This window comes from Apodemus sylvaticus, chromosome 2, assembly GCF_947179515.1.
Source record: "Apodemus sylvaticus chromosome 2, mApoSyl1.1, whole genome shotgun sequence".
Classification (NCBI taxonomy): Eukaryota; Metazoa; Chordata; class Mammalia; order Rodentia; family Muridae; genus Apodemus; species Apodemus sylvaticus.
Genome location: NC_067473.1, coordinates 5047156 through 5074085, shown reverse-complemented (window position 1 = coordinate 5074085; position 26930 = coordinate 5047156). Strand labels below are relative to the sequence as shown.

The following is a 26930-nucleotide window of genomic DNA, read 5'->3' as shown; positions in this document are numbered from 1 at the left end:
CAGGTGTTTTGTTTTTGGGACCCAAGGAGGCTGTGACTCCCGAAGGCAGAAATGGCCTTGTGCCCATGTTTCCCTCAGCCTGGCTGGGTACAGGGACTCTATCTATTACATGCAAAGCTTAACAGGCCAATGAACCTGAAGATCGAGTCACCGAAGCTACCGGACCTCTGCTCCTAGCAGGGTTGGAGGTTCTCCGAGTGGGGCGGACAACTCTAGGCTTTAGGAAAAACTGGGCGTCCTCAACTTTTAGAGCTACCTCTGGGGAGAAGAAAGGAGGGTCTGTCGTCTCGGCTTGGGAGGTGTGGGAAGTCTGAAGGCGAGGTACCAGATCTGCGAGGTCTTGGTGGTGGAGAAAATTGTGGGAGGTGGTTTCACCAAGGGCTTAGCGGATGCCAGCGCTGGGGGAATGGGGTCAGTCCTGTAGACAGGCCCTTTTTGAGCTGGTCCCTCTAGGGGTATCATATGTGACCTCGGAGCACACATATGACAAACTGCCACAGGGACAAGGAGCCACACGGATTTGCACATAAAGGCACACCCTGGCCTCCCCACATCCCATACAATGAGATTCGCAAGTGAACAGACACGTTAGCACGCTCTTCTAGCAGGTCTGGTGAGGGACTCGTGGCCAGGGAGCCCTTCTCACAAAGGACAGGAACCCCACCACCTCAGTGCCACCAGGGCGCTGGGCAGTAACGCGTCGCCCACAGTGCCAGCGAAGAACCCGGACTTCTTCCAAACCGACAGGGCGCTGGCCACACCCGGGCAGGCCGAGAGCGTGTCTGGGGCAAGGGGAGGGCGGCCGAGCTGCATCCCGGAGCTGGAGTCCCCCCTGTCGTCCCCCCATCTCTCCTTCCCTCGCAGAAGCACGACCGGCACCAAATGGCAAAGCGCCGCTCCCCGCGCAGGGAGCGCTGCGCCGACCGCGGCCTGCGGGACGGACGGACGGACGGATGGACGGGCGGACGGGCCGCCTCGCCCCCCACCGTGCGGAGCTGGCCCGCGGCGGCGGTGCACTGGGGGCTCCGCCGCCGGCCCGCACCGCCCTGCCTCCGCCCGCACCGCTCCCCGGGCGAGCATGCGCGCTGCGGCCTCCCTCCCGGTGAAGGTCAGCCCAGGGCCCAGCTGCAGGAGTCCACGGCGGCCGGGGAGGCGGAGAAGGGAGGAGGGATGCAGGGAAGGGACTTAACTCCTTCTCCGCGGGAAGATGGCCACCCAGCCCCAGCCGGAGCCCAGAGTCTTGTGCTCCCGCCCTCTATGGAGGTCCCGATTGGGGACAAGGCAGGGGGGGAGCTGAGGGGGTGGGGAAGGGAGAATGAAGGGCTGGAAGGAGAGAAAGGAAGCTTGCTGGGGAGAGGGAGGGAGAGGGAGAGGAACAAAGGAGAGAAGAGGGAGAAAGGACATCTTGCCAGAGAGACCCCTTTCTCTTGTCAGCTTTCCCTCACCCCAGCAGTAAAACTTCCCTCAGAGAAATACAATTACCCTAATTTTATCGGGGGTATGGGGTGGGGGTGGGGAGTGTGAAGAGAGACCCTTTGGAACTCTAACTGCCAGGTCTCCTGATATTTGTGACCTGGCCTGTCCCTAACCTAAGCCCACCTAAGCCTTTCTCCTTTGGTCACTGAATCCTAGGACATGTCAGGGGTCCCAGAGTCTGGTGACGAAACTCCAAGTCCCTTGGGAACTCTGACTACAACTTAGGACCAGGCCCAGTTCCTAGAGGTGGGAGGAGAGGCCACTGAGACCCCAACAGCCGCTACTCCTGTCACCTGAGAGACTCAACTACAGTTCTGGGGAGCCCTCACAGTGGTTCCCGCGCCTGCCCCATGCACCTCCCGATTCGGGTCAGAACACATCTGTGCACAGCACACCTCTTGCTACTGTAAAGGGGCTGTCCCCCTGTGTGACTTGGCCTTTTTATGTTAGTTTTGCATGCATGTGCACACACACACACACACACACACACACACGGCTAATATGAGCAAAGAAAAAATAAAACAAAGAAAAAAAAATAGGACACCAAAATAGTTTTGTGACCTTGGAAGCGTGGCTGTTATCGGCCTGCTTCTGCTTCCTCAGGAGTAAAAGGAGAGAGCGCCTTGGCCCAGGGATTCCAGGGCCTTTCCTGCTCAGAGATCCAAGGATTCCACAAACAGAAAAGAACTGAGGCAGATGAGGGGAGGGTTGGGAGGGAAGGGGCAGAGAGATGTGGAGACACATCCCCACAGCCAGTGAACAGTGGGTGCTGTTCCCAGAGAGGGCCCCGCTTGTCAGCCACTCCTCTGTGAAGTCTGCAGGGACACCGGCCTCCCGCTTCTTTTCCTTAGAGTCACTCTGCCCCCTGCCACACCTCATTTGTACCCTCGGCACACACATCATGCCATGGGCCTGCCATGGGGGTCGTCCTTACCGTGGGGTCCCCAGGGTCCTGCGCCGTGGGCAGGTACATGATAAAGGTTAGGCGAATGCACCGTCCTCCTTCGTCTCTGCCTGCGTGGGTTTGTTCAGCCTAATGGGATGCTCCTTGACACCCCTCCCACCCCCACACACACCGCACACACAATGAACTGCAAACATCGGGGAGCTGAGGCTGCTGGTCGCAGGAGGAGCGCAGAGCCAGCCGGCTGGCCTCTGGGGCTCTGAGCATCCTGTCGGCCTACAGGGAAGGAAGGCAGGTTTGGGATTCACAGACAGTCCTCTTCCATCCCCCCTCAAGGCCTCTATTAATTAGGTGGTCTCTTGGAGCCAGTCACTCTAAATAGCTCAAGGCACTGTATAAATAAATAAATAAATAAATAAATAAATAAATAAATAAATGAATGAATAGGGAGCCACTGAGGCTAGGTGCACATTTCTCTGACAAAATGGCAGGTGTGTAGGGCCCTGTTTCTGTGGGGTCTTGAAGGGTCTGCTACCCTACTGTATAGCCAAGTGTGGCTCTGCCTGTAGTTGAAATTAAGCAGCACCCTGGGAGGAAAGGATGTGCCACACAGACTCACCCACCTCACTCAACCTCCTGGATCCGCACCTTACAGGTTTGCCTAGGGTCTAGGGCTTAAAAATATGAGACGATTCAAATAGAGGGAATATGGCCTGGGTCTGGATACGCAAAGCGGCCGCTTTCTTTCTGCTCTTGGAGAGCTTGGAGCCAACAGAGGCTCTCTGGGCCTTTCGGTGGGGCAGCCCCTCACCCTCACGGTAGGGACTCCTCGGCCTCCCTCTGCCAGCCTCATATGCCCAATGCTCTAAGGTGAGTCTACCATACCGCGTCCCAGAATTCCTGACTGCTATGTCTGCAGATGTTGGTGGAGTCCTCAGTGTTTGTCCCTATGTCTAACACTGTGTCCCTAGGCATGCCTGTGTCTTCCCTGGGAGAAAGAGCTGTCCTCATCTCTAGACAGAATGCTGTCTGGTGTCCCACTCTCCCTCCAGCGAACTCTGGGAATACAGGAAAGGTGCAGACTGACGAGAACTGAACCAGGGCCTTATGTATGTTAAACATGCCACGCCCAGGTCAACTTTATTCTGTATTTATTGACCTTTGACCTTTCTTGATCTACCCCTTGACTATCTTCCCTCCTCCATGTCCCATCAATGATCCATCTCCCCTCAATGATCCATCTCCCATCAATGATCCATCTCCCATCAATGATCTATCTCTACTGAACTCTTCTTGCCAGCACACACATAGAATTGTTTCCCCATCTGCAAAGGACTCTGCTCACCCCACTTCTCCCAGTTGCAATAAGACTTCTCCAGAGCATGTCTGCATTTGCTATATTCACTTCATCTTGAACTCAGGTTCCAGTGGATAAACACCCCACTGAGAATGTCCCACCAGGGACTCCGCTGGTCTCCACATTGCCCCAGTACCACCATTGACCCCTAGGCCTCGTATTGCTTAGCAGACTATAATGCTTGACCAAGGAATCTGTTTCCTTCTCTGCTGTCCTGCCTCCCAGATACTCCTCCTCATCTGTCCTGCTCCTCATGTTCCCCCTCCATATTGAAGCACCTCGAAAGGGTTCAGCTCCTGTGGTCCTCCATCAGGTCTTGCCACAGGTACCACAGCCTCCTGAGGTCTGTTCTCGCTGGTACCCTGCGTTGTCCTCCTGAAGATTCCCACAACCCAGGCCTTTCTCCCAGGCTCCAGCCTCCTCTGATTGTTGGCTTAGCATTTCCATTCCGATCTCTAACAGACTGCTCAAACTTAATCCCACGCATCTACCTCATTCTCTGCTCTTTGTATCCTCCAGTGGCCCAGGTCCCCACTTTAGGAGCCATCCTAAAACCTTACCTTTCTCTCATACCCACATCCAATCTGAAGAAGTATTCTATTCCCCTGGCTCTGGCTCTGGAATCCAACCATTTCCCCTTTCTGCTCCTATCCTCTGAGTCAGGTCAGCTTCCCAGCCTGCTCCAGACACTGCACTCAGAGGGGTCCCCAAGACAGGCACTCAACACTGCAAGCTGCTTTTGTGCTTGTATGTACACACGGGAAGGATGCAAAACGGGGAGACTCCGGCTCTCCTGCAGCTGCAGCGGCTCTACTTGTTCAGTTTTATGATATTCAGGAATAAGAGGCTGTCACCCATCAGTAAAAACCACTGTTGATTTAGAAATCAAGCTGGCTGGGTGGTGGCACACACCTCTAATCCCAGCACGGTGGGGGCAGAGGGAAGCGGATCTCTGTGAGTTCGAGGCCAGCCTGGTCTACAGAGTGAGTTCTGGAAGAGGCAGGGCTATAAAAACCCGGTCTCAAAAAACAAAAACAAACAAACAAAACACAAAACAAACAAACGGGTGGAGTGGGTGGGGACGGTTTTTGTGGGTGCTTGCCCGCTGCCAGGCTCCGCCTCTCCTCTGGCTCCCAGCTTCTTCCCTTGGGCTGCTCTTGGGGCTCTCTTCAGCCTCACTTCAGCTTGCTCCTTGTTCTACGTGGGGAGCCGCTGTGTGCAGGGCTTTTACGCCCCCCCACCCCACCCCCAGGATCTGTTCCCACCCAGGCCCAGTCTGTCTCCCTATTGCAAACCGTAGGCTGAGCAAGAAGGTACAAGGCTTGGACCTCCTCACTGGGGAGGCAGAGGCAGAGGTGACACAGGTTGACTTGTACAAGTTTCTGGCCAGCCTGGTCTGCACAGCTAGTTCCAGGCCAGCTGCAGCTGGGAGGGGGGCCCTGTCTCATATGAAATAAAACAAACTCGAAGTACCTCACTGGAGAGATAATTCAAGGGGGGTGAGTGTGGGCCCCCAAGCTGTAAGTTCAGTCCTCAGAGCACATGTGGTAGAGGGCAAACAAACACTGGTTAGGGTGAGCTATCCCCTAACCTGTGCACTGTGGCCCATGCACATCTCTGCCCACTATAAGTAAATACATTAATTAAGAGTCCTGCATCATCTCTCTTCCCTCCATGTTCCTCGCTTTTACTCTGCTCAGTCTCCCTGACAGTATTTTAGACCTCCCCTAGTCTATACAACCTCCCTCCTGTGTTAACTCTCTCCCCACCCCTACCCTCTACCCCTACCCATTTAGGGTACAGGCTCCCAAAAGATAAGCCGTTTATCAGTCTTCTTTGCTAATAACTCTCAAGTATCTTGGTCTTCACAGAGGCTGCAATCAATCAAAGTTGTAGAAGAGGATACCTACGACAGACAGTTCGGATCTGCAGTATACTTCTACGCTGGCCCAGGTTGCTATCGGAACCAGTGTTATCTTGGTGATAACAACACTGCTTCATTTGCACAGGACTTTTTTACTGTTGACCAAACAATTTCACACGCCGGGACCTGCCTACTCCTCACAGATACCTCAGGCGCCTGCCGGGAGAGGATTTGTAATCTAAAGATAAGAGAATGGTATTCTCAGAAGCCATGTGACATGTCAAAGTCACTGTGCTGTTTACCAGGGCTGCACGCTAGATCTCCTGATAGAGAGGTCCTTGGGTTTGCCCCTCATCTCCAGCTGCCTCCGCAGAATCTCCTGTGGAGGGCACACTTGTCCGGAGCTGCAGAGAGGGGCATTACGCCCTTTCCACACACCTGCGTTGTTAATGAAGGACATCACAGAGCTGGGGAGATGGGAGACGGCTTTAGGGGTAAAGTGCTTCCCAGGAAGAACAAAGACCTGGGGTCAGATCCCCAGAACATGCATACAAATCTGGGCCCAGTGAAGGACCTCTGTGACCCCAGCATGTGGGAAGCTGAGGTGGACAGATCCCTGGAGCCAGTCCAGGCATCAGTGAGCCTCAGGTTCATACAAAGACTCTGCCTCAAAAATAAAGTGGAGCCCAGAAGAGAAAGACACCCAATGCCAACCTCTGCCTCTACACATGCATAAACAGTGGGTTCAGTTACTCACATAGCCATACTACACCCACAGACATACATGCACACCAAACACATAGACATGCAACACACACACACACACACACGCACACACACACACACACACACACACACACACAAACACACACACAGAGGAAGTCAAGACTCCAGGAAACCTGTACATTTAAGCTGATTTACCTTTGATTGTCTCTTAAATACCTCGCCACAAACTCAAGCACATTGCTTCAAACATTGGGAATATAAATCTTCAAAGAGTTACTACCAAGTTGGCTAAGATGATGGAATATTAATACACTTATGGGGTCTCCTTAGCTCCTATGTAAAACATCTCCATTAAAGGGCTGGAGAGAGGGCTCGGTGGTTAAGAGCACTGACTGACTGCTCTTCCACAGGTCCTGAGTTCAAGTCCCAGCGCCCACATGGTGGCTCACAACCATCTGTAATGGGATCTGATGCCCTCTTCTGGTGTGTCTGAAGACAGTGACAGTGAACTCAAATATAATAATAAATAAATCAAGCCGAGTGGTGGTGGCGCATGCCTGTAATCCCAGCACTTGGGAGGTAGAGACAGGTGGATTTCTGAGTTCGAGGCCAGCCTGGTCTACAGAGTGAGTTCCAGGACAGCCAGGGCTATACAGAGAAACCCTGTCTCGAAAAAAAAAAAAAAAAAAACAAATCCAAAAAACCAAAAAAACAAACAAACAAAAAAAAAAAAAAGAAAAGAAAAGAAAAAAAAATTTTAAAAATCTTGGTTAAATTTGTAACAAGCTCCTTGCTCTCTGGATCTTCCTGCATTATAGCTGGACATGTGTGTGCATCTGTGTAAGGTGAGGGAGCATGTATATGAACAGTCATGCCCTGTCCCCATCTCAGGCTCTGTGCATCAGAAGGGCACACCACCTCACTCTGCCTTCCCAGAATTACTTGTTAATCATAAGCTTGGGAACCTCAGAGGCCCTACCCTGGCCCTCAGGAAGTAATGTGCATGGCAAGATGCTGGTTATGCAGAACACACTACGAATCTCTCTCTTCCTCCCTCCCAGTCTCCCCCTCCCCGTGTGCGTGCATTGCATACTGTATGTTTATGTGCATGGGTATATGTGTATATGCAGGTGTTCATATATAGTCACATGTATATGCAGGTGTGTATGCATATGGAGGTCAGATGTCAACCTCAGGGGTCACTCCTCAGGAGCTATATATCTTGAATTTTTGTGTTTATTAATCACCAGGAGCTTGCTGCTTAGGCTAAGCTGGCTGGCGTGCCCTAGAGATGGACCTATAGCTCTGCCTCTCCAGCACTGGGGCTGCAGTGTGTACTAGGATGCCCCAGCTTTTTACAGGAGTTAGGGATCAATCTGAGATCCTCATACCTGCATGGTCAGCACTTTCTCAAATGAGCTATCTTCATGGTTTCCTAGATTTCTTGTTCTACATGGCACAAGCACCAAGCATGTAGTGTTGGAGCAATAGGGACAGTGTGGTGTGTCCAGGACCAAGGGTCTCATGGTCAGCACTGGGTTCTGAATCTCCTTACTCTGGTACCAGGCACACAGGACTTGCTCCTAGAACTGGTCTTGGCCTTGGACACTCTGACCTGCTAATCAACTGTCTTGGGTGAGGGCTTTGACAGCTTGGCTTCCCTTCCCTGCCTTGTCCCGTTCTCTGTGTCCCTAACGTGCTGTCCTGAGTGGGTCTCTGCAGACACCATGGCATGATGTTCTAACCTGAGGCTGTTGAACACGTCTTCTCTTCTCCATTTTGGCACCATGGGCATTGGGGGCAGGATGCCAAGCACAGCCTCTTTAGCATGTCCCGCTCCACAGTGACTGATGGCTACTCTGTATACTGCCGCACACTCGAAGTGTCCCCGGTCTCCAGTATGTATCTTCTACTAGGCTCCTGCTCCGGTGTTACACTGGAGACAAATCCTAGCCAGCCACTGTCCCCTGCTCCTGGGAGGAGGGGCTGCCTCAGGGTGAGAACCTGAGCTCTGCAGTCTTATCCTGGGGTCACATCTGCCTCAGCACCAAGTTCTTTGACACCTCTAAGCCTCATTTTCCTTGTCTACAGTCTAGGAAGCCAAGTCGTGGCTCACGGAGGCTCTGAGGTTACAGTGTGGGTCAATGCGGTACCAGATGCATAACTACTTTTTTAGTTCCCCAGTGCTACTGGTCACCCGGGCTGCCTCCACCTCACAGTGCAGGCCCAGTGTCCTGCTGCTGGCTGGCCTCTGCTAGGGCACAGTGGCCCCTCAGGCCCCTTCAGCTGTTGGGGAGGTGAGGAGGATGGGAATGCTACACAAATGCCCTGGAGGGAGCATGTGAGAGATTGGCTAGGGCTCCTAGAAAAGAGCCAGGCAATTACTCAGAATGACTAATTACGCTAGGCTCTGCGATCCCTGGGGAGATTGGCCTCTTCCCAAATCACTGGACACATTCCAGCAGAGAACAGCCTAGTGCTACAATGCTACGGGTGCAGAGAGGTCACAACATGGGAAACCAGTGGCTTGCAACTTAAGAAGGAGAAGGAAAGGAACGCTCAGGAGCCACACAGAAGTGTATGTCCTGGCTCTGCAGGAACCTCTCCATGAACCTCAAAGCCATGAGACCTGAGTTGGGACTGACAGCAGAGGCACCTGAAGAAAGCTGGGCCTGTGGAGCCAGTTCTCCCCTGCTCTGTACACTATGAACGGGTGAGAAGAGCACCCCCATTCCCTTGGGGACCCTACAGTCCTTGAGTGGACAAGATGGGTGGAGGACTTAGTGCCAGGAGGCTGGGCAGTTCTGCAGAGGTACAGGGATGCCATACCCAGACAGATGAGGTGCAGAAGCCATCGCGGGTCACCTGTGCAGAGCCAGGAGCCAGGGGTGGGAGAAGCCCCATTGGGTGAAGTGAGCGTGGGCTGCAGAGTGCCACGCTGCCAGGGCACAGAGACTGGTACCCTTCCTTTGGGAGAGGCACCTTGGGGCTCAGGCTTTCTATTGCGGAGGGTCTTAGGCTAATGGTGGATGGAACCTGATGGCAGGTGTCCAGAGAGCCTGGTCAGGACCAACCTAGTAAGAATTGCAGCTGCCGCCAGGCTTCTGCTGGGCCAGGGTGGAGCCTGCCCCTAGTTTTCCTTCCTTTGTTTCAGGGAATCCAGGCAGGCAGAGAAACCTCCATGTGGTTGCAAATAATCTTGTACTTTAGATTTTCCGTACCCACCTCCTGAATACTGGGATTCTAGGTGTATGCCGTCAAGCCTGTTCTAAGTAGTGCTGGCAGTTGAGTCTTGGGCTTTGTTCCTGCGAGTGACTGAGTTATATGTCTCCACTGTCACCAGTCTGTATTGTAGCCTTAGGCTACAGGCAAACAGGAGTGGGAGAAGGGAGGGAAAATGTCCCCAAATATTCAGTTAACAAGCAAACAAACTCAGGGGTAGAGGCAAGAAAATCAGATGTGTCAAGCTAACATCACCTACACAACAAGTTCTATGTCTGGGATACATGAGACCCTGTTTCATAAAATAAAACAATAAAATAAAATAGCCAAGGATGGGGTCTGATGCTTCAAATCAAGGTTGAGGCTAAACCTGCAATTCCTCACTTGAGTAAGAGCCAGAGACAGGAGGCTGTATACCCTGCATGCACACAGGCGTGTGCTCCGCATGCACACAGGCGTGTGTTCCGCATGCACACAGGCATGTGCTCCGCATGCACACAGGTCCCACCCACCCCTGCTGCCAGTGACCTCTGCAGCAGCTAACCAACATGCCACACAGTCATGAAGCCCTGTATCTAGTTCCAGAGCTCTACCTGTGGGAAGGTCCAGTTGATCCTCCTTCTAGCGCCATTACCAGGCACTAGAAATCTCAGCAATCTGGCCAGCAATCTCGGGCGAGCCCGGGATCCAGCATTGCCCATGTTTTTCTGTGGGTACTAAGGTCCTCTTCTCCCGAACCCTCGCACCCACTACAGGATAGGGTTGGGGTTCTGTCTCTTCAGATACTCTAAGCCCATCTCTATCATGGGCTCTGCTGCCCTTGGTTGTGGCATGACCATCTCCTCCCTGGACCCAGGTCCTCACCCTCATCTTTCTCCAATTTGTGTCTTACACCATGGCAAGATCAATACTCTAAATGGTGTGACTAGTGTGTCCTTTTTAAAGACTGATGGCGGCTTCCATCACACTAACAGAATCCAACTTCCTTGACCAGCTGTCAAACTCTTTGAGTCCCTGTCACCTCTGGCCTTTTTCACCCGCATGATCAGCTCTGCGGGCCGGAAGTCTCGCTCCTGAAGACAAGCATAGAGAGGAACTGATATCAGCTCCTGCCTTGAGGCAGTGCCCCAGAATGGTTCTGGGCTTGAGGTAGAATGCAGTAGCATCAGCCAAAAGCCCAAGGCATGCGAGGGTGAGGGGGTCTGCAGTACAGTCTTCAGGAAGCCTACAGCTTGGGCTGGAAATGGTGGGAGTTCCTAGGACACAAAGAGGCAGTCATCTCCTGAGTGGCCCTCAGTGAGCCAACCCCCTCAGCACCCACGACAAGGAGATGCTGTGGGCAAACGCTGATGGCCATGGAGCCATGCCTTTACTTCCGCTGGAGGGATCAGCACGCTGGCTGCAGTGGCTGAGCTGGGGGCTCTTCTGATGGGATAGCCCCGAATGCCAGCGACTAGCGCCACATAAGGGTCTGCGTGCCCCCACATGAGGAGGCCTGGAGCCAGGATCTCAGCAGTAGCAGTGTTCACCTGTCCCTCAAGGCCTTGCCCCCTGGATGCCTGAGCCCGGTTACCTCCCCGAGGTGCCTCAAGATCTTCTTTCTGACCAAAGGCACACCCATCCCTGAGGGCAGCCATCATACTTCCCTCCCCTGTGCGGCTTGAATGGCGAACCCCTAATTCTGGACATCTCTAGTACATCTGAATGTGACCTTAGAAAGACTCTGTGGAGTAGCCATGGGGTCACAGGGAGGCCACGGTCCACTGTGACTAGTGCACTACAGAAAGGGGAAACAGCTCAGGGCACCGTGCACAGAGCGGTGTGAGGAAACACAGCGAGACTCCACAAGCTGTGTGGGCCCAGCTGCTGTGCTGTTCTAGGTCACTCACATCGTCCCTTGGCGCTCCAGTGGCGGGTTCCTGAGGCACACTGCCAGTCTGTTTGTGACCCTGACCTGGGACCTGAGCATGGTGTCTGTTCTCTAGAAGGCTCTGGATGTGACACCTCAGACACGTGTGTTCCTGTAGTGCATCCCATGCCAGCACCACGGCACATGGACAGAATCTGAGCTTTCCACAAAAGTCAGGTCACGTGGCTCATCTTCTTCACCGTGAAACTGGGCATGCTCCCTTCTCGCCTGGGTCAGTGCGTCAGCACAGGAGCAATGAGATGACAGGAACAGGCCTTCCGGCCACAGGCCCCCTCTCCCACTATCCTCGCATGCCTTGAAACCTCACACCCTTTCTCCTTGCACTGTGCCTAAACACACCCCACGCTGCAAAGCAGTCCCTCGGACTCGGAAACGGGTACTTTGGCTATTCCTGCCAATATGTATCTTCAGAGAATTAGCTCACTACTCAACGCTGGGAGCCTCTGGATTCCAGAACGGACACAGCCCCCATCTCCAGCTGTCTGGGGAGTGTGGCTACAGGCCTTCGTTCAAGTCACTGCTCATCTAAGACTTTCCACTCGGTATTGAAAAGGAATGGAAGTTGAAGAAAACCTCTGTAGAGATGTCTCTCTGCCCAGCAGGATGTGTTCTCACACATGTATTTTTTAATATATGGATTCTCAGAACCTTATTTTGTAATCCAGGCTAACCTTGAACTCTTTCTCTTTTTCTTTCTTTCTTTTCCTTATTGACAGGAATTCCCTGTACAGCCCTAGCTACGTACTATACTAGCCCTATAACTATAAACAAGTTAGCTTTGCACTAACAGAGATCTACCTACCACCATAGAATTATAGGTGTGTACTACCATGCCCAGCTCATCTTTATTCTTAGCAAACATATTTGATAATAATAACGTGCAGCCAGTATGATGTTCGAGTCCTGTCTCAGTTCTGGAGGGACTACTTATGCCACCGTACCCAGCAGAGGGCACAGAGAAGGCTCACAGACCCACTTCCCTGCCGAGGGACAGGGCTACACAGCCACCAGCATGCCACTGCATCCACCTAGCCCTCCTGTGTGTCATAGCTGAGCCACACTGAGACATGCTTCATTCAATCACCTGCAGATAAACAGGCACTACTGTACAGGGCTTAGCCCCCGAGACGGGTGATTCGGGGTCTGTGCTGAGGAAGAGAAGATGTGGCAGGGAGAAGTGGGGTTCAGTGTTGTTCTGGACAAACAATTTCTTTTTAAAAAAGTATTTATTTTTTTGTATGTGAGTGTGTATGTATACATGCATGTGCATCTGTGCGTGTCTGTGTGAATGCATGGGCATATGTGTGCAGGTGTGTACACAGAGATCAGAGGAGCACCAGCATCCTCCTCTACTGTTCCTTTGAAGCAAGGGCTCTCTCTGAACCTGGGACGCCATTTTCCTTGGCTAGGCTGGGAGTGAGCAAGGCTCAGTGACCCACCCTCAGAGCTGGGGTTCGGGTTGCCGGCATTCATGGGATAGCTGGCTTGTTACACGAGGACTGGGGTCTGAACTACGTATGACACTCACAATGGAGTATCACATCGCTGACCTGCGGAGCCATCTCTCCAGCCCTCACACTGTGTCTAAAAACTTTAATTTGCCACTCCTAAAATGTGGGTGATTTCATGGGAAAGGTTAGATTTCTAGAATCTCTTAGAAACTTAGTAACCTGGTGACTGAAGTCAACGCGTAAGCAGAGGGAGCTGAGGAGAGGCTGTCCCTTCCAGAGAGGCCGCCCCTTCTCCAGGGCCGCATTCTCTGCTCTCCATAATGCCTCCCATTCCTTCTTTTAGAGGTTGCCACCCACATCCTCCTATGAGCCCAGCCACGGTTATAACACAGCGGCAAGGGCTTTGTGTAAGACTGTAAATAACTTTTGACCCTGAGCCTTAATTCTGGGTGAAAAAGAGGAAAGGCTGGGGTGAAGAGGGGGTACACAAAGGGTGGCTGTTTGTCCTCTTGAGGACCAGCACTGCTTTGGGCACAGCATGACTCTGCTAGCCGGCCGGATGTTTCAGAGACACCCCAGCTGGGACTCCTGCCCTAGCCACTGGGAAAATTACTTCGATTTCTGAGCTTCCCTGTGATCGTCTTAAAAGTGATGGCAAATCTAACCACATTGACACCAAAGTGTTCCAAGGCCTAGTAAACCAGGAAACATTTTTAAAACAATCAAGGAAGTCCAAGGACATTGGCTGCTGCTGTCCACCCACCTGCTGAGCTCTACTTCCTGGGTGCTTGGGTGCCCTGCTCCTGGGCCCGGCTGCCGCCCAGGGAGCAGGCAGGTGCTGGCGGGTCTCAAATGCTGAAGAGGCCACTTTCAAACATGCACAAAGTTCTGGGTTCAGACCCAAGAACTACCTAAAACAGGACTGTAGTTCTTAGCAGCCCAGAAGGTCAAGGCCCTTCTCAGATGCACATCAAGTTAAGGCCAGCCTAGGCTACTTGGAACTGTGGTTCAAAGAAGGTGTCTAAGCACTTTCTTCTGAATTAAGAGGCCTGATAGGGCAGTTGTAAAGAGAGGAAACAGGCAAGAGATGACCAAAAAAAAAAAAAATCACAGTGATGTTCTGGGATAGGTTAGAAGGAAAGCTGTTTGGGAGCATGTGACTGAGAGGCGCTTGTCTGTGGTGTAAGATTCATAGGACCACAAACAAGACAAAGTGAAACTTTATGAAAGGCAAGAGAGACGCCCGCTCTGCAGATCCAACAGACTGGGAGGTGTTGTCTATAAAGATGGACTAGACTAAGATCCAGCCAAGGGTACAGGAGAGGCTGAACACCAAGTTGACCAATGACGCAATGCGGACACTGTGAACAGGGGCTGCGACCTTACAGATGACACCTGTGGAGGACAGGGCTGAAGAGTTATCTAACCCACGAGGTTACAGCATCGCTCCCCGCTTAGTTTTGTGCAATGTCGAGTCCTTGCAGAAGAAAGGCTTTGTGTCCAATTCTGCAAACAAGACACTTTGCAAACAAGGCATTTGGAGAGCTGATATCCCTGTGTGAGTGTGCATCTTTAACTTATTAAGTAGTCCATGCTAGCCTTGAATTTAAGACAATCCTTCTGCCTCAGCATCCTGAGGATGGGATTACAGGAATGCATCACCATGGCCAGCTCAGGAGGCAGCACTCCCTCTGGAAAGGTAGAGCGAGTTGCTCCTCAAAGGAGACGATGTGTAGGCGAGCCAGGCAGAGAGAGTGGGAGCAGAGAAGGTTCACACCCTGCGACCCCTGTGGTCCAGGCCCACGCCAGGGACCGGGAAGCTCTCTACCCGTGGCGGTACCTGAACATGGAATGAGTGTGACTGTGAAGCTGCAGGATGCAGACTCCTCACAGTCACACATCTCAACATAACGATTATTTCTTGAAAAAAGTAATCCCTTTACTAGTTTCTCTAAATTTTAAAAATAATAAATTATTTTAATGTGTTCAAGCATTTTTTTTTGTTGTTGTTTTGGTTTTTTTTTTGTTTTGGTGTTTTGTTTTGTTTGTTTGTTTTGCCTGCCTGCAGATATGTCCAAGCACCACATGCATGCCTGGTGGTCAGAAGCAGGCAGAAGATCTCTTGGAGCTGGAATCACAGAACCAAAATGGGATCTTCAGTAAAACCCAGCAAGTGCCCTTCGGAACCTCTGAGCCATTTCCCCAGCTCTAAGGGACTCTAAAGTTTATCTTCAGGTTAAGCACGCTGCATGAAGATCTGTATGGCCAGACAGCATGACACAGCTCACACCCCGGGCTGGGAGACTGCTGGGACATTGTTGAAGACTTTGCTCTATTACACTGTGTTCTTTATATAACTCACAAGAGATGGGCTGGAATAACAGGAGTTTCATCAAGTAGCCGGGTTTTAGCTTAAGGAAGGGGGAGTCTGGACGCGGGAGTCACAGGACCACAGAGTTCATGTTCACACTAGCCTCACCCTGGGCTACAGTGCATTCCCTTCCCCACCGACCCTCAGTCCCAATTTTCCCTGCATCGCTGACTTTGCAAGCTCACCAAGCCCTTTCTGGAACACGGCAGAAAATATGTCCGTCTGTCCATCCGCCTGCCTGCGGCACCTTCCCTCTGCTCCCCTCCCCTCCCCTCCCCTCCCCAGGAGCACGCTGTTCCTCCCTCCAGGCCCCAGAATGTTCTTCAGTCTGGAGAAACGGTTCAAATGGGAATTGATCCAAGTTTGTAAATTCCAGTAAAGGCATGTGCAGAACCATGCTCCGGAGGCACACTCTCAAATTTAAGTTTAGGTCACAAGGAAACTGGTTTCACAGCTGGGAAAGAAGGGAGCAGAGCGTGTGCTACAGCCAAGGTTGCATGGCTTAGGGGAACAGCAGGTCGCTCTCCCACACCTCTCGCCATCAAAGGATACTGGGCACAAGAGCCACCGTCTTAGAAGAGCAGCAGGCAAACAGGGGCCTCAGGTTGGTCCCTGTGTTTACTCCAGAGGCTTAGACTCCTACCAAAGCCCAGGGCCATTCACTCACCCACCTCCCAGAAGCAAAGTCACTTCCCAGTGATGCCTTCAACTCCTTGCTCTTGCCACTGGAAGCTCATTAACACTCCCAACAGCACACTGAGTCCTCAGGGCCAGCAGCCTGCAGAGGCCACACACCCAGCCACACCCAACAGCCCACCATCAAGCCAGGTGGGCCTGTGAGCATCCGATGCCTGCTGTGCACATGCCCTGGCCAGCAAAAGCACGAGGGCTGATTTCATGGTCATGTGATTCTCAAGTCAAATACCAAACAAGCCCTAGACTTGGCCACCCCATCTCTGACAGATAATGAAGGCAGGAGCGCTGGGTGGGGCTCCTGACTCCCTGGAATCATCCAGCGACCCGGGCCACCCCGGGACCAGTTATCACTGCCCCAAACTCCAGTCCTCTCAGGTGTCCTGTCTGTCCTCCACTGGCCAGCCTTACAGTGAGATAATGTCCTTGATGGCTACTGAGAACCTCGGGAGCGTAACTCAGTACACCCCTAACGAGCCGTGCTTGATGAAGCTCATCTCAGGATGGACAGCTTCTGTGCACCTGCTAAAGACGGCACTATCTCCCACTTTCAGCCTCCTCTAACTAGAACCTTAGGACGTGGAGCCTGAGCCTGCGCCAGGGCAAGCCTGCACCAGAACAAGCCTGCGCCAGGGCAAGCCTGCACCAGGGCAAGCCTGCTCCAGGGCAAGCCTGCTGGGTGCACCTGTTCACCCGTTTGCTTAGGGAATCCTCACTAACGACAGTCCCCGAGTCACCTGAGGTGCTGCTGTGGGGAAGGAAGTGGAAGTCCTAACTTTCCCAGACTTTTAGTGTTGATGTGGGCATGCCCACACCACGCTTGTTTCAAGGTTAACTTGCTCACAGTCACCATGTGGTTTGGCTTACTCAGCTGGCAAAGCGCTATACTGTTCCTCCTCCCCCTGCCGGGGGCTTGGCCCAGTTGTGTGGGGGTTGGGTGGAGTAGGGGAGACTATTAGGGACAGGCCTGGGTAGCTTCTTGCCCTACTCTGAGGAAGTAGAGGCCCAGAGAGGCCTCACTGCCTACACATACCCCACAGCATCAGGCCTTCTGAAGCCCTGTCTTTGAAGACTGCCTGGAGGCTACAACCGCTCAGGGTTTCCTGATGCCCTCTCCTTACAGGTCCACAACGCCTACGGTGCTTCTTTGAGCCCTTTCCATATCCAGTAAGGTTCGTGAAAAGTAGCCTTCTGTTCCTAAGCTCAGGAATGTCCCTCTAGACAAGGGGAAACTGGTGTGAGATTCCACAAAGCCACTTAGTGCTCCTTTCCTGGGGAGAGCACATCCAAGCTCGGCGGCTGCCACCACTCCGTCCGTCCGTCCGTCCGTCCGTCCGTCCGTCATGAACAAACCCTGTCTGAGGCCTCTGAGGGGCTTTGCTCAGCCTGTCTGGAGGTTGCTGAGTCAGAGATGTGAAGGACCTGCAGGTTCCTTCTAGGCAATGGGGGTCACGGGGTGAGAGGAAGCATTGGGGTTCCTGGGAGGCACGTGTGAATGGCGAGATGACATGCATCTAAGGGTCTGTGGCTAGTGAGGACTCAGAGGAAATCAAATCCATAAACCCTTGGCATATGAACTTGGTTTCAGACCAGCTTGTTCCTAGACCAGAGTGATTTTGAGAAGCAGGACCTAGGGATTCCTAGGGCGATGCAGGGACACGTAGAAGAGGTAGCACAGACGTGGAGGAAGGTGCTAAATGGTAGATGTCATCAGGTTCAGGAGAGTGCCCCATGCTGTATGAGAGGCACAGAGACGCTGTGTAGACACTTGGGACCAGTGGGCAGACAGTGGGGGAGGGGAGCGAAGCGCGGCCAGAGCCTTGAGCTGGCAGCTTCGTCAAAGCGCCTGCCCCTGGGCTGACAGGGAGGAAAGCACCTACCTGTACCACGGTGGGCGGGTGCTGAACACCTGGAGTCATAGATGGCAGGGTCCTGCCAGCGAGGAGTCATCCAGTGCCCACTTGGTGCCCTGGCCCAGAGCCTGCCACTCCTGTGGCACCAGGGGCCATGCTGAGGAGGATCTGAAAGGAGAACGCTGTGGGAGTGGCCTGGATCCTGAGCCCCAGGGCAGGCTCTCCAGAGCCTGCGGGGAGGCTACAAGCCAGGCACCCTTAAAGGCCCACGGGAGGTCTGAGGAAGGGGCCAGTGCAATACAACCTGAAGCCAGGGGACTCCCAGAGGGCACAGCACGTGCCTGAGGCACAAGAACATGGCTCATGACAGAGAACTTCTGCCAGGGGCTGCGAACCCAGGCACAGACCTGTCCCCAACAGAGTAGGCAGGTCATAGGGGCAGGAATGGGACTTTGACGCTAGAAGAGACCTTCTGGCCAGGACTATTCCTAGCATTAAGGCAGCCCTGGTAACAACCTGCTCCAGGCTCCCCTGCATTTACTGCCTTCTGGGTTCTCCCCTCCCTATCCAGTGGCCACTCCCTCCTGGGAAGAGCAGAGAGGCCTTAGACTTGGGGCAAGAGAATACAGTATCATAGTGGGCGGGGCAGGTTTGAGAGAGGTCCAGAAACATGCAGAGCATACACGGGTGCAAGATGGAGTGGCCAGCTGAGGATGCTGAGGCGGGATGTGGGCGTGTGGTAGGAGAAGGGGAGCGAGGTAGCAATCTAAAGTAGGGAGAAGACTGCAGCCCAAGGCTGGGGGTGGCAGTGTGCAGTCACTGGGACAGAGGGACGACCTGGATGGGAGAGGGCTGTCCAGGAAGAGGGTAGCGAGTGCAGTCTGGGAAGGTGCCAGGCAGTGGGCAGGGAGGCAGTGCCAGGTAGGGAAGGAGTGAGAGGATGCCAGACAGGGCAAGCGGGAGAAGGCTGCCAGGAAGAGCAGGTGGGCAAAGCACTAGGCAAGAGGGAGGAGGTGCCAGGCAGTGGGGAGGAGGGTGGTGCCAGACAGGGAAGGGAAGGTGCCAGGCAGCAGGGTGCCAGACAAGGATGGGGGAGGGGATGCAGGTGGAGGGAGTGTAGGAAGGTACCAAGCTGGGGTGGGAAGAGAGAGCTATGAGGTGTCGTCCTGGATGGGAGTTGGCTAGAAGGGGCCAGGAGAAAGAGGTACTAGGTCAGGGTGGATGCCAGGCGAAGGGAATGGAGAGAATGAGGAGGGTGGGGAGCACGGGGAGAGAGGGAAGATGTCAGCAAGGGAGAAAGAGGATGCCAGATAGGGAGGAGGGGACTGGCCAGGTAAAGGGAAGATGCCAAGCAAGGGAAAGCAGGTAAATGCCAGGTGGGTAGAGGAAGGGATGCCAGTCAAGGGGAGGAGGGATGACAGGTGAAGGGAGGAGGGATGACAGGTAAAGGGAAGGGTGCCAGGCAGAGGAAGGATCAAGGATGCCAGGCAGCGGGATGATCAAGGATGCCAGGTAGAGGGAGGAGGGATGCCAGGTAGAGGGAGGAGGGATGCCAGGCAGCAGGAAGAGGAATGCCGGGCAGAAAGAGGAAAAGGAATGCCAGCAGGAGGAGGAGGGATGCCAGGCAAGGGGAGGAGGGATGCCAGGGAGCAGAAGGAGGGATGCCAGGCAGGGAAGAGAAGGGATGCCAGGCAGAGGGAGGAGGGGGATGCCAGCAGAGGCGAGGCAGCACTGCCAGCAGGGAAGGCGGGGGCGCTGGCGCAGCGCGGCTGGGCGGCGTGTTCGCCTAGGGCCGTGGGGGCCGCGCGGTGCGGGTCGCTCACCTGCTCCCTTGGGACCCCGGGCCCGGAGCGCGGCTGCCCGCCCTCCGCTCCGGAGCTCTAGGCTCGGCTTGGCGCCTGCGCCTCGGCAGCCTGGAGCGGGGGAGGAGCAGGGAGCGTCTGCAAAGAGCTAGGCACTTAATAATGAGTTAGGGATCGGAGCAAGAAGCATTGCCCCATCCTTCGGGCGTCTGCTCCTCAGCTCTAAGCCCTTGCCAGATCCAGACCCACCCGTGATGCACTTCAAGCCTTGAGTACAGCTATCTTTGAAAATGTACCTGTCCATCTTCCACAAATATCTGCAAGCACTCTGTGTGTCCACACAGCTCCACACTGTGGGCGTGTATACACACAGCTATGTGCTCGCACACAGCAGGAGCTTCATAAGTGCTGCAGATATTACCTACCAAGGAAATACCCTCGCCTAAGGTAGTGTTCCGGTGCACACTGAGAGGAAGGCTTTGACAGACACGCTTGTAGCACTCGGGACCCAATCAAGATCTCCGGCGGAGCTTGGCTAGTCGACATAGACATCAAGGTCTTTCAGAATATAGGGTCAGCCAAATCTCTCTCTGGTCACCTGGTCTTCCTAGAGTCCCACCTCCGAAAACCAGATGCCAGCTAAGTAAAATATCTGACACTCTGACCTGCAGAGCAAATGAGTTCAGAGCTCGGCAGGAGCCAGAGAGTGTGGGAAGAAGCCGGTGAGGAGGAACCAGAGGCCACTGAACAGAGTGAGCCGGCTGGCTTCCTGGGAGCAGTGCCCCCCAAGGACAGCAGACAGCAGGTCGCTCCGAGGAGGCTGAGGGCAAGGCCTTGCCCAGCTCCCTTAGGTTTTCCTGCCACAGACACCCTGCCACTCTGCCAGTGAAGGACACTTTGGGATCCAAGCCCTGAGCCCCGCCTGGTTGCGCCGACCCTGGGACCCAGGGGTCTTACAGGCACGGGCAGACCTTCCCCATCCTTTCTTTTTTCCTTTTTACTGTCTTAAAGCTTTATGAAAATATAGAGATAATAAAAATATATCTTTTTTTAAAAAAATTATTTATTTATTATATGTAAGTACATTGTAGCTGTCTTCAGACACTCCAGAAGAGGGCATCCGATCTCATTACAGATGGTTGTGAGCCACCATGTGGTTGCTGGGATTTGAAGTCAGGACCTCTGGAAGAGTGGTCAGTGCTCTTAACCTCTGAGCCATCTCTCCAGCCCACAATACATCATTTAAAAAAAGATGACTTTTATTTGAAATTTGTGTGTATGTGTGTGGGCATGTTTAGCTGCCTGCAAAGGCAGAAAGGTGCTGGATCTCCTTAGAGCTGGAATTAACAACGCCCCTGGGAACTAAACCGGGGTCTTCTGTAAGAGTGGCTGACTGGGAAGCCCCTCCCCCGCCCCTCTACTTCTTTGTTGAGAGAGGATGTCACACAGTCCAGCCTGGCCTCACTCTTGCTATGCAGCAGAGTATGCTTTTGAACTCTTGATTCTCCTGCCTCTCCCTGAGATCACAGCACAGGCCCTTATCCCCCTGACCCTTGTCTGCAGGCTGTGGCACCCCTCTCTGTCCTCCTCAGAGCTGGTAGGGAAGCCATGCAAGCGCCTCAGTCAGAGATGAGTGATGGAGAGTGAATCTGGTTCAGTCAGTCGGCAGGGAACAATACCAGAAAAAGAAAAGTCAGTGAGATTGCCACCGTGCTTACAGCCTCGACTGTGAGTGACTCTTCTGTCTCTCTGCCACTCTGGACAGGGGCTCTGTAGTGGCACCATAAAGCTTGGCAGCCTGGGCTTCCTGACCACACCCAGCATCTGACATCAAATAAGAGGTAGGCTCAGGGCATCAGGGCCAGCACCATGTCTGAGATGCCTGTGCTGGGCGAGGCAGCTAAGGGGGACCAGGCTAGTGTGGGACTGGCTAGAATAGAGGCTCGCTGTACCCCAAATGCTGCATTTATGGTAAGACTTGGGAAACAATCTGAATTTCATCAGCACATAATAGATTAGATAGTGTCAGCAGAGTGACAGCCATGAACAGGTGCCTGGAAGACTTAAAGCCTTCCAAGGACATATCAATAAGGAGATATATATTGATCTAGAGGGATCTCAGCTACAAGTCAAGGGGGAAAAGCAACAGGTACAGGATAGTGTGTAAAGAATACCAACTTCTGTGAGTGCGGGCATGTGCGAGCACACGTGTGACTTGCAGGCTTCTGTGTGTCACATGCAGTCTACACATCTGCAGGGCACTCCTCCAGATGGAAAGAGCGGCCCCAGCTTGTCACTTTTCCCTGTTTTACACTTTATTTATTAATTATTTATGTATCTGTCTCTGTATGTGTGTTGTGTGCGTGTGCTAACATGCATGCTTCATTGCATGTATGTATGTAGACGGAAGTCATTGAAAGAACATCTGTGAACCAGTTTCTTTCCTACAGTGTCAGTAGCAGGGCTCAACCTCAAGTCATCAGGCTAGGTAGCAGGGACCTCTACCCTCTGGGCGATAGCAGTCCGTCCTTCTTTCCTTCCTTCCTTCCTTCCTTCCTTCCTTCCTTCCTTCCTTCCTTCCTTCCTTCCTTCCTTCCTTCCTTCCTTCTGAAACAGGGTCCTATGTAGCCCAGGATGGACTTAGACTTGCTATATAACAGAAGATGCTGGGCGGTGGTGGCACACACCTTTAATCCCAGCACTCTGGGAGGCAGAGGCAGGCGGATTTCTGAGTCCGAGGCCAGCCTGGTCAACAGAGTGAGTTCCAGGACAGCCAGGGCTACACAGAGAAACCATGTCTCAAAAAACAAAAAACAAACAAACAAAAAAACCCAAACAAACAAACCCCCAGATGATGCCCTTGAAGTCCTAACCCTCTTGTCTCTATCTCCGGAGTGCTAGGATCATAGGCATACTTCTCCAGATCTGTTTTTGTTTTGGTTTTTTTTGCTTTGTTTTGTTTTGTTTGCCATACTAGGGATCAAACTCAGGGTCTCACACTCCTCCAGTGAGGCAATCCCCAGCCTCCAGCTCCCACTAACAGTTCCACAAGCTTTGACAACCGTGTAATGATATGCACCCATAGGTGGTGTCCTATAGAGACTGAAGGCAGCCCCCTCCCCCGCCCCGTTCCATATATTCATCCCTCTCTCCCACTCCCAAGCCCCTGGCAACGCTAATCCTTTATTTTTTCCATATGCCAGTCCAATGCAGTAGCACAGTGCACTCCAGGGGCTCTTTCAGGTCACAAAGCAAGTGTCACTTTTGCTATTTATTTATTTAAGCCTGGATTAAGATCCTACTGCATATCCCTAGCTCTGTTTGCTTATGTTCCTGGGTACCATCAAGTCAGCTCACAGTCCTGGCTGACCATGAAAATCCTCCCTGAAGGCATCCAGACTCACCAGGCTCTCCTGTGGCCTCTGGCCTGATCCTGTCATAAAGACACCTCACCATCGTTTGGGAAGGGCCTCCACCTCTCTTCTATTTATTCGATAAAAGAGTGTGGTGTCCTTATTAGTAATATCGTTGTTTAGAGTCAGGCAATAAAGCACACAGAACAAAACGAACCCCAAGTGTCTCTGCCCACTTGGAACTTATCAGATGAGAGAGATGGGTACGACTCGTCCACCGTAGCCATGCACGACTGGCTCAGCACGCAAAGCTCAGTTCAGGGGGTAGAGATAACTTAACCAAAACTACACTACTTTGTAAGCTAAGTTTAAAATAAAATAAAAAAGAAAGTCAGGTGTGGTGGTGTATGCCTTTAATCCCCAGCAATCAGGAGGCAGGGGAGGATGAATCTCTGAGTTTGAGGTTAGCCTGGTCTATAGAGAAAGTTCTTTCCAATATGGCCAGAGTTATGCAAAAACAAACAAAAAACAAAAAACCTGTCTTGAAAAATCACTCACTCTCACACACACACACACACACACACACACACACTGCTACATTGCTACATTATGGAAGTCAGTCAGCAGGAAGGTGTTTTGTAGTTGGTTCTAGCTTGATTTCTTTATATCCTGCACCTGCATCTAAATGTACAGTATCCTCAGAAATAGGGTCTTACCATTTATTTCTAGTAAGTAACCAGAAGTGCAGTAGCCTGATATATATACACACATGATTACAGGTACCCTACCTGGATGGACAGTGCTTCCCCCAGAGGATATAAGTGAGATATAAATCTCGCTGTCAGGCATGGGACTGTTGGCCAGCGAGGCCCCAGAGCAGCCGTGTTTTTGTCCCTGCATTAACACTGCTTTCCCCTCAGTCAGAGAGCCTTCCCTCTGCGATGGGCAGCCACTAGTGTAGAAATCCACAGTGGGTGGGACAGCTGAGAGAGTGGGTGGCTACAGAGTGCTCAATCCTGAGTTTGCGGTGCGCACCACCACTAGCCCAGCTCAGGTAACGTTACAGGAGATGGGTGGAAAGGATGCAGACGCCAAGGACAAGGCTAGGAAGTGCTGTCTTCTGGGCATAACGTGTCCATTGCACTTGTGGCCCCCACGAAGTCATTGTCATCTGCACAAGCCAGCAAGAACAGTGAACACTCCAGCAGGCCGTGCTAAATGAATGAAAGAGAGAGAGAGAGAGAGAGAGAGAGAGAGAGAGAGAGAGAGAGAGAACCAGTGATATGGAAAGGGGTGTTGGAGATAGATAGGATGAACATGTGTTGTGGACTTGTATGAAACTGTCAAATACAGAAAAGATATTTTAAAAACTCAATTTGACCTATCCCATTAATGAACTTAAGAAGAAACAGATTTCATCAACCAATGCAGGACAAAGAGTCAACAAAATTCAATATCCATTCACAGTAAGAACTCAGAAAAAACTGGATGAGTGGTGGTGGTACACGCCCTTAATCCCAGCACTTGAGAGGCAGAGGCAGGCGAATTTCTGTGAGTTCAAGGCCAGTCTGTTATTTATAAAGTGAGTACCAGGACAACCAGGGATACATAGAGAATTCCTGTCTCAAAACAAACAAAACCACTCTGGAAAACGGAGAAAAAGTACAGCTGACTACTTCATTACCTCTGTCTGAGCATTGCCCGCAGTGGGACAATGACAAGACTGGAAAGGGGACGAAGACAAGGACCAAGAAGAAGAAACAGAAGTGCCCTGTCTGTACATGACACCGTGGTACAGGAAAGCCCTGTAGGTCTGCAGAAGAACCTAGTGAGAAACTCACCAAGGCCCAGGACATAAAAGCATGCAGAACTCACTTGCATTTCCACACTCAAGAAAGACCAACTGGATCCTAGCACTGAAGTGTTAATTCTACCTTTTATTGCTCAGGATGGTGACATCCACGCAGGTCCATCAGGACCCGCACAGGACTTGTCCGTTGACAGCTCTGTGCCACTAAGGAAAGGAAGCAAAGAAAACCATCACCACAAAGCGGCAGGGCTCGCTGCTTTAGGGACATGGTGACTGTCCCCAGTCTGATACTGATACGCAGGCTTTCTAAAGGCGGGGTTTCATGTAGCCCAAGCTAGCCCCCAAGTCTCTTATATAGCAAAGGATGGTCTTGAAATCTTTGATTCTTCTACCTACCTCTGTCAAAATCCCAGGGAGTATTTTTGTAGAAATAGAGAAAATTATCTAAAATGAAAGATGGAGGAAGGGGGGGAAGCGGCTCAGCAGTTAACAGCATTTGTTGTTCTTCAAGAGGACCCAGGTTCAATTCCCATCCCTACATGGTGGCCCTTCCAGGGAATCTGATGCCCTCTTCTGATTCCCATGAGCACTGGGCACATGTATGGTGGGCAGACATACATGGAGGTTAAAGCACCCATACACATGAAATAAAAATAAATAAAGAACAAGGAAAGTCAAAGAGATACAATTTTGAAATAATAGAATAATGTAGCCCCACTGAGCTGAGCCCCATAGATTCCTGGAATCTATGCAACTCCAAAATGTCGTCCTCTAACCTTCAAAAGTGCACTTGGCACACGTGCACATATATGTATCATGTGAACACAAAACACACACACTTGGTGTGAGTCTACCGTTTAATGTCTGAGCCATCTCCCCAGCTGCCCTCTCCACATATAATAAATAAAAATTAAAAGAATACCGTTGGCGGACTCATGCTGCCCCAGGCTAATGCTCATTGCCCAAGAGTCAGTCACCTTTAGAACTCTGTGTGCCTGGCAAGGAGGTGGAGACGGATGAACAGAACAGAGAAAAGAGCCCAAGGACAGACTCCAGCAAATATGCCCACCTGAGCTTAGTAAGATCCGAAAGTTATCAGTGGAGGAATGTCGGAATGAGCACACGCCCAAGTCAGAACCCCCCTAGGCTCTGTAGAATGTGGACTCAGCAAGTCACAATCTAGTGCAAAAGAGAAAAGTATGAGACTTTTAGACACAGCCATTCAATCAACTGTACCTTTGAGACCAGGGCTCAGTGAAGAACTAGACCTGATGGTTGGGTAAGCAATGGATTGATTTTCATTAAATAGGAAGTTTGTTAGAGCTGGGCAGTGGTAGCGCACGCCTTTAATCCCAACACTTGGGAGGCAGAGGCAGGAGGATTTCTGAGTTCGAGGCCAGCCACTACAGAGTGAATTCCAGGACAGCGAGGGCTATACAGAGAAACTCTGTGTCAAAACAAAACAAAACAAAACCCAAACAAACAAAAAGGAAGTTTGTTAGAGCATAGGAGGAAAAAAATATATCATGTTGTATCAGTCAGGAGCTACTTAGTAAAGAACTCGGAACTCAGAATTCAGAGGGAGGGAAGAAGGGAGGAGGGAGGGAGGTAGTACACCTTTAATCCCAGCACCTGGGAGGCAGAGGCAGGCTGGTCTCTGTGTGTTTGAGGCCAACCTGGTCTATAGAGTGAGTTTCAAGACAACTGGGCCTTTACAGAAAAACCCTGTCTCAAAAAACAAAAATGAAACAAAGACAGACAGACAGACAGAAAGAGAGAGAAAGAAAGAAAGAAAGAAAGAAAGAAAGAAAGAAAGAAAGAAAGAAAGAAAGAAAAAAGAAACAGAAACAGAGGGCTGGAGAGATGGCTCAGTGGTTAAGAGCACCGACTGCTCTTCTGAAGGCCCTGAGTTCAAATCCAGGCACTCAAATGGTGGCTCACAACCATCTGTAATGAGATCTGATGCCCTCTTCCGGGGTATCGGAAGACAGCTATAGTGTACTCACATATAATAAATAAATAAATCTTTTAAAAAAAGAAAAGAAGCCAGGAGGTGGTGGCACATGCCTGTAATCCTAGCACTCTGGAGGCAGAGGCAGGTGTTCTGAGTTCGAGGCC

The 26930-nt window shown here is 51.9% G+C and overlaps 1 protein-coding gene across 1 annotated transcript in view; it reads right to left on the bottom strand.

Moving 5' to 3' along the window:
- Positions 1–19731, bottom strand: part of Smarcd3 (SWI/SNF related, matrix associated, actin dependent regulator of chromatin, subfamily d, member 3) — a 30931-nt gene extending 11200 nt beyond the window's left edge. The window contains exons 1-2 of the mRNA XM_052173006.1: positions 19671–19731; positions 17875–18015 (exon numbers count right to left, since the gene is read on the bottom strand). Coding sequence (XP_052028966.1) covers positions 17875–17913 — 39 coding nt within the window. The 5' untranslated portion in view covers positions 17914–18015; positions 19671–19731. The remainder of the gene's footprint in view (positions 1–17874; positions 18016–19670) is intronic.
- Positions 19732–26930: the final 7199 nt, after the last annotated feature.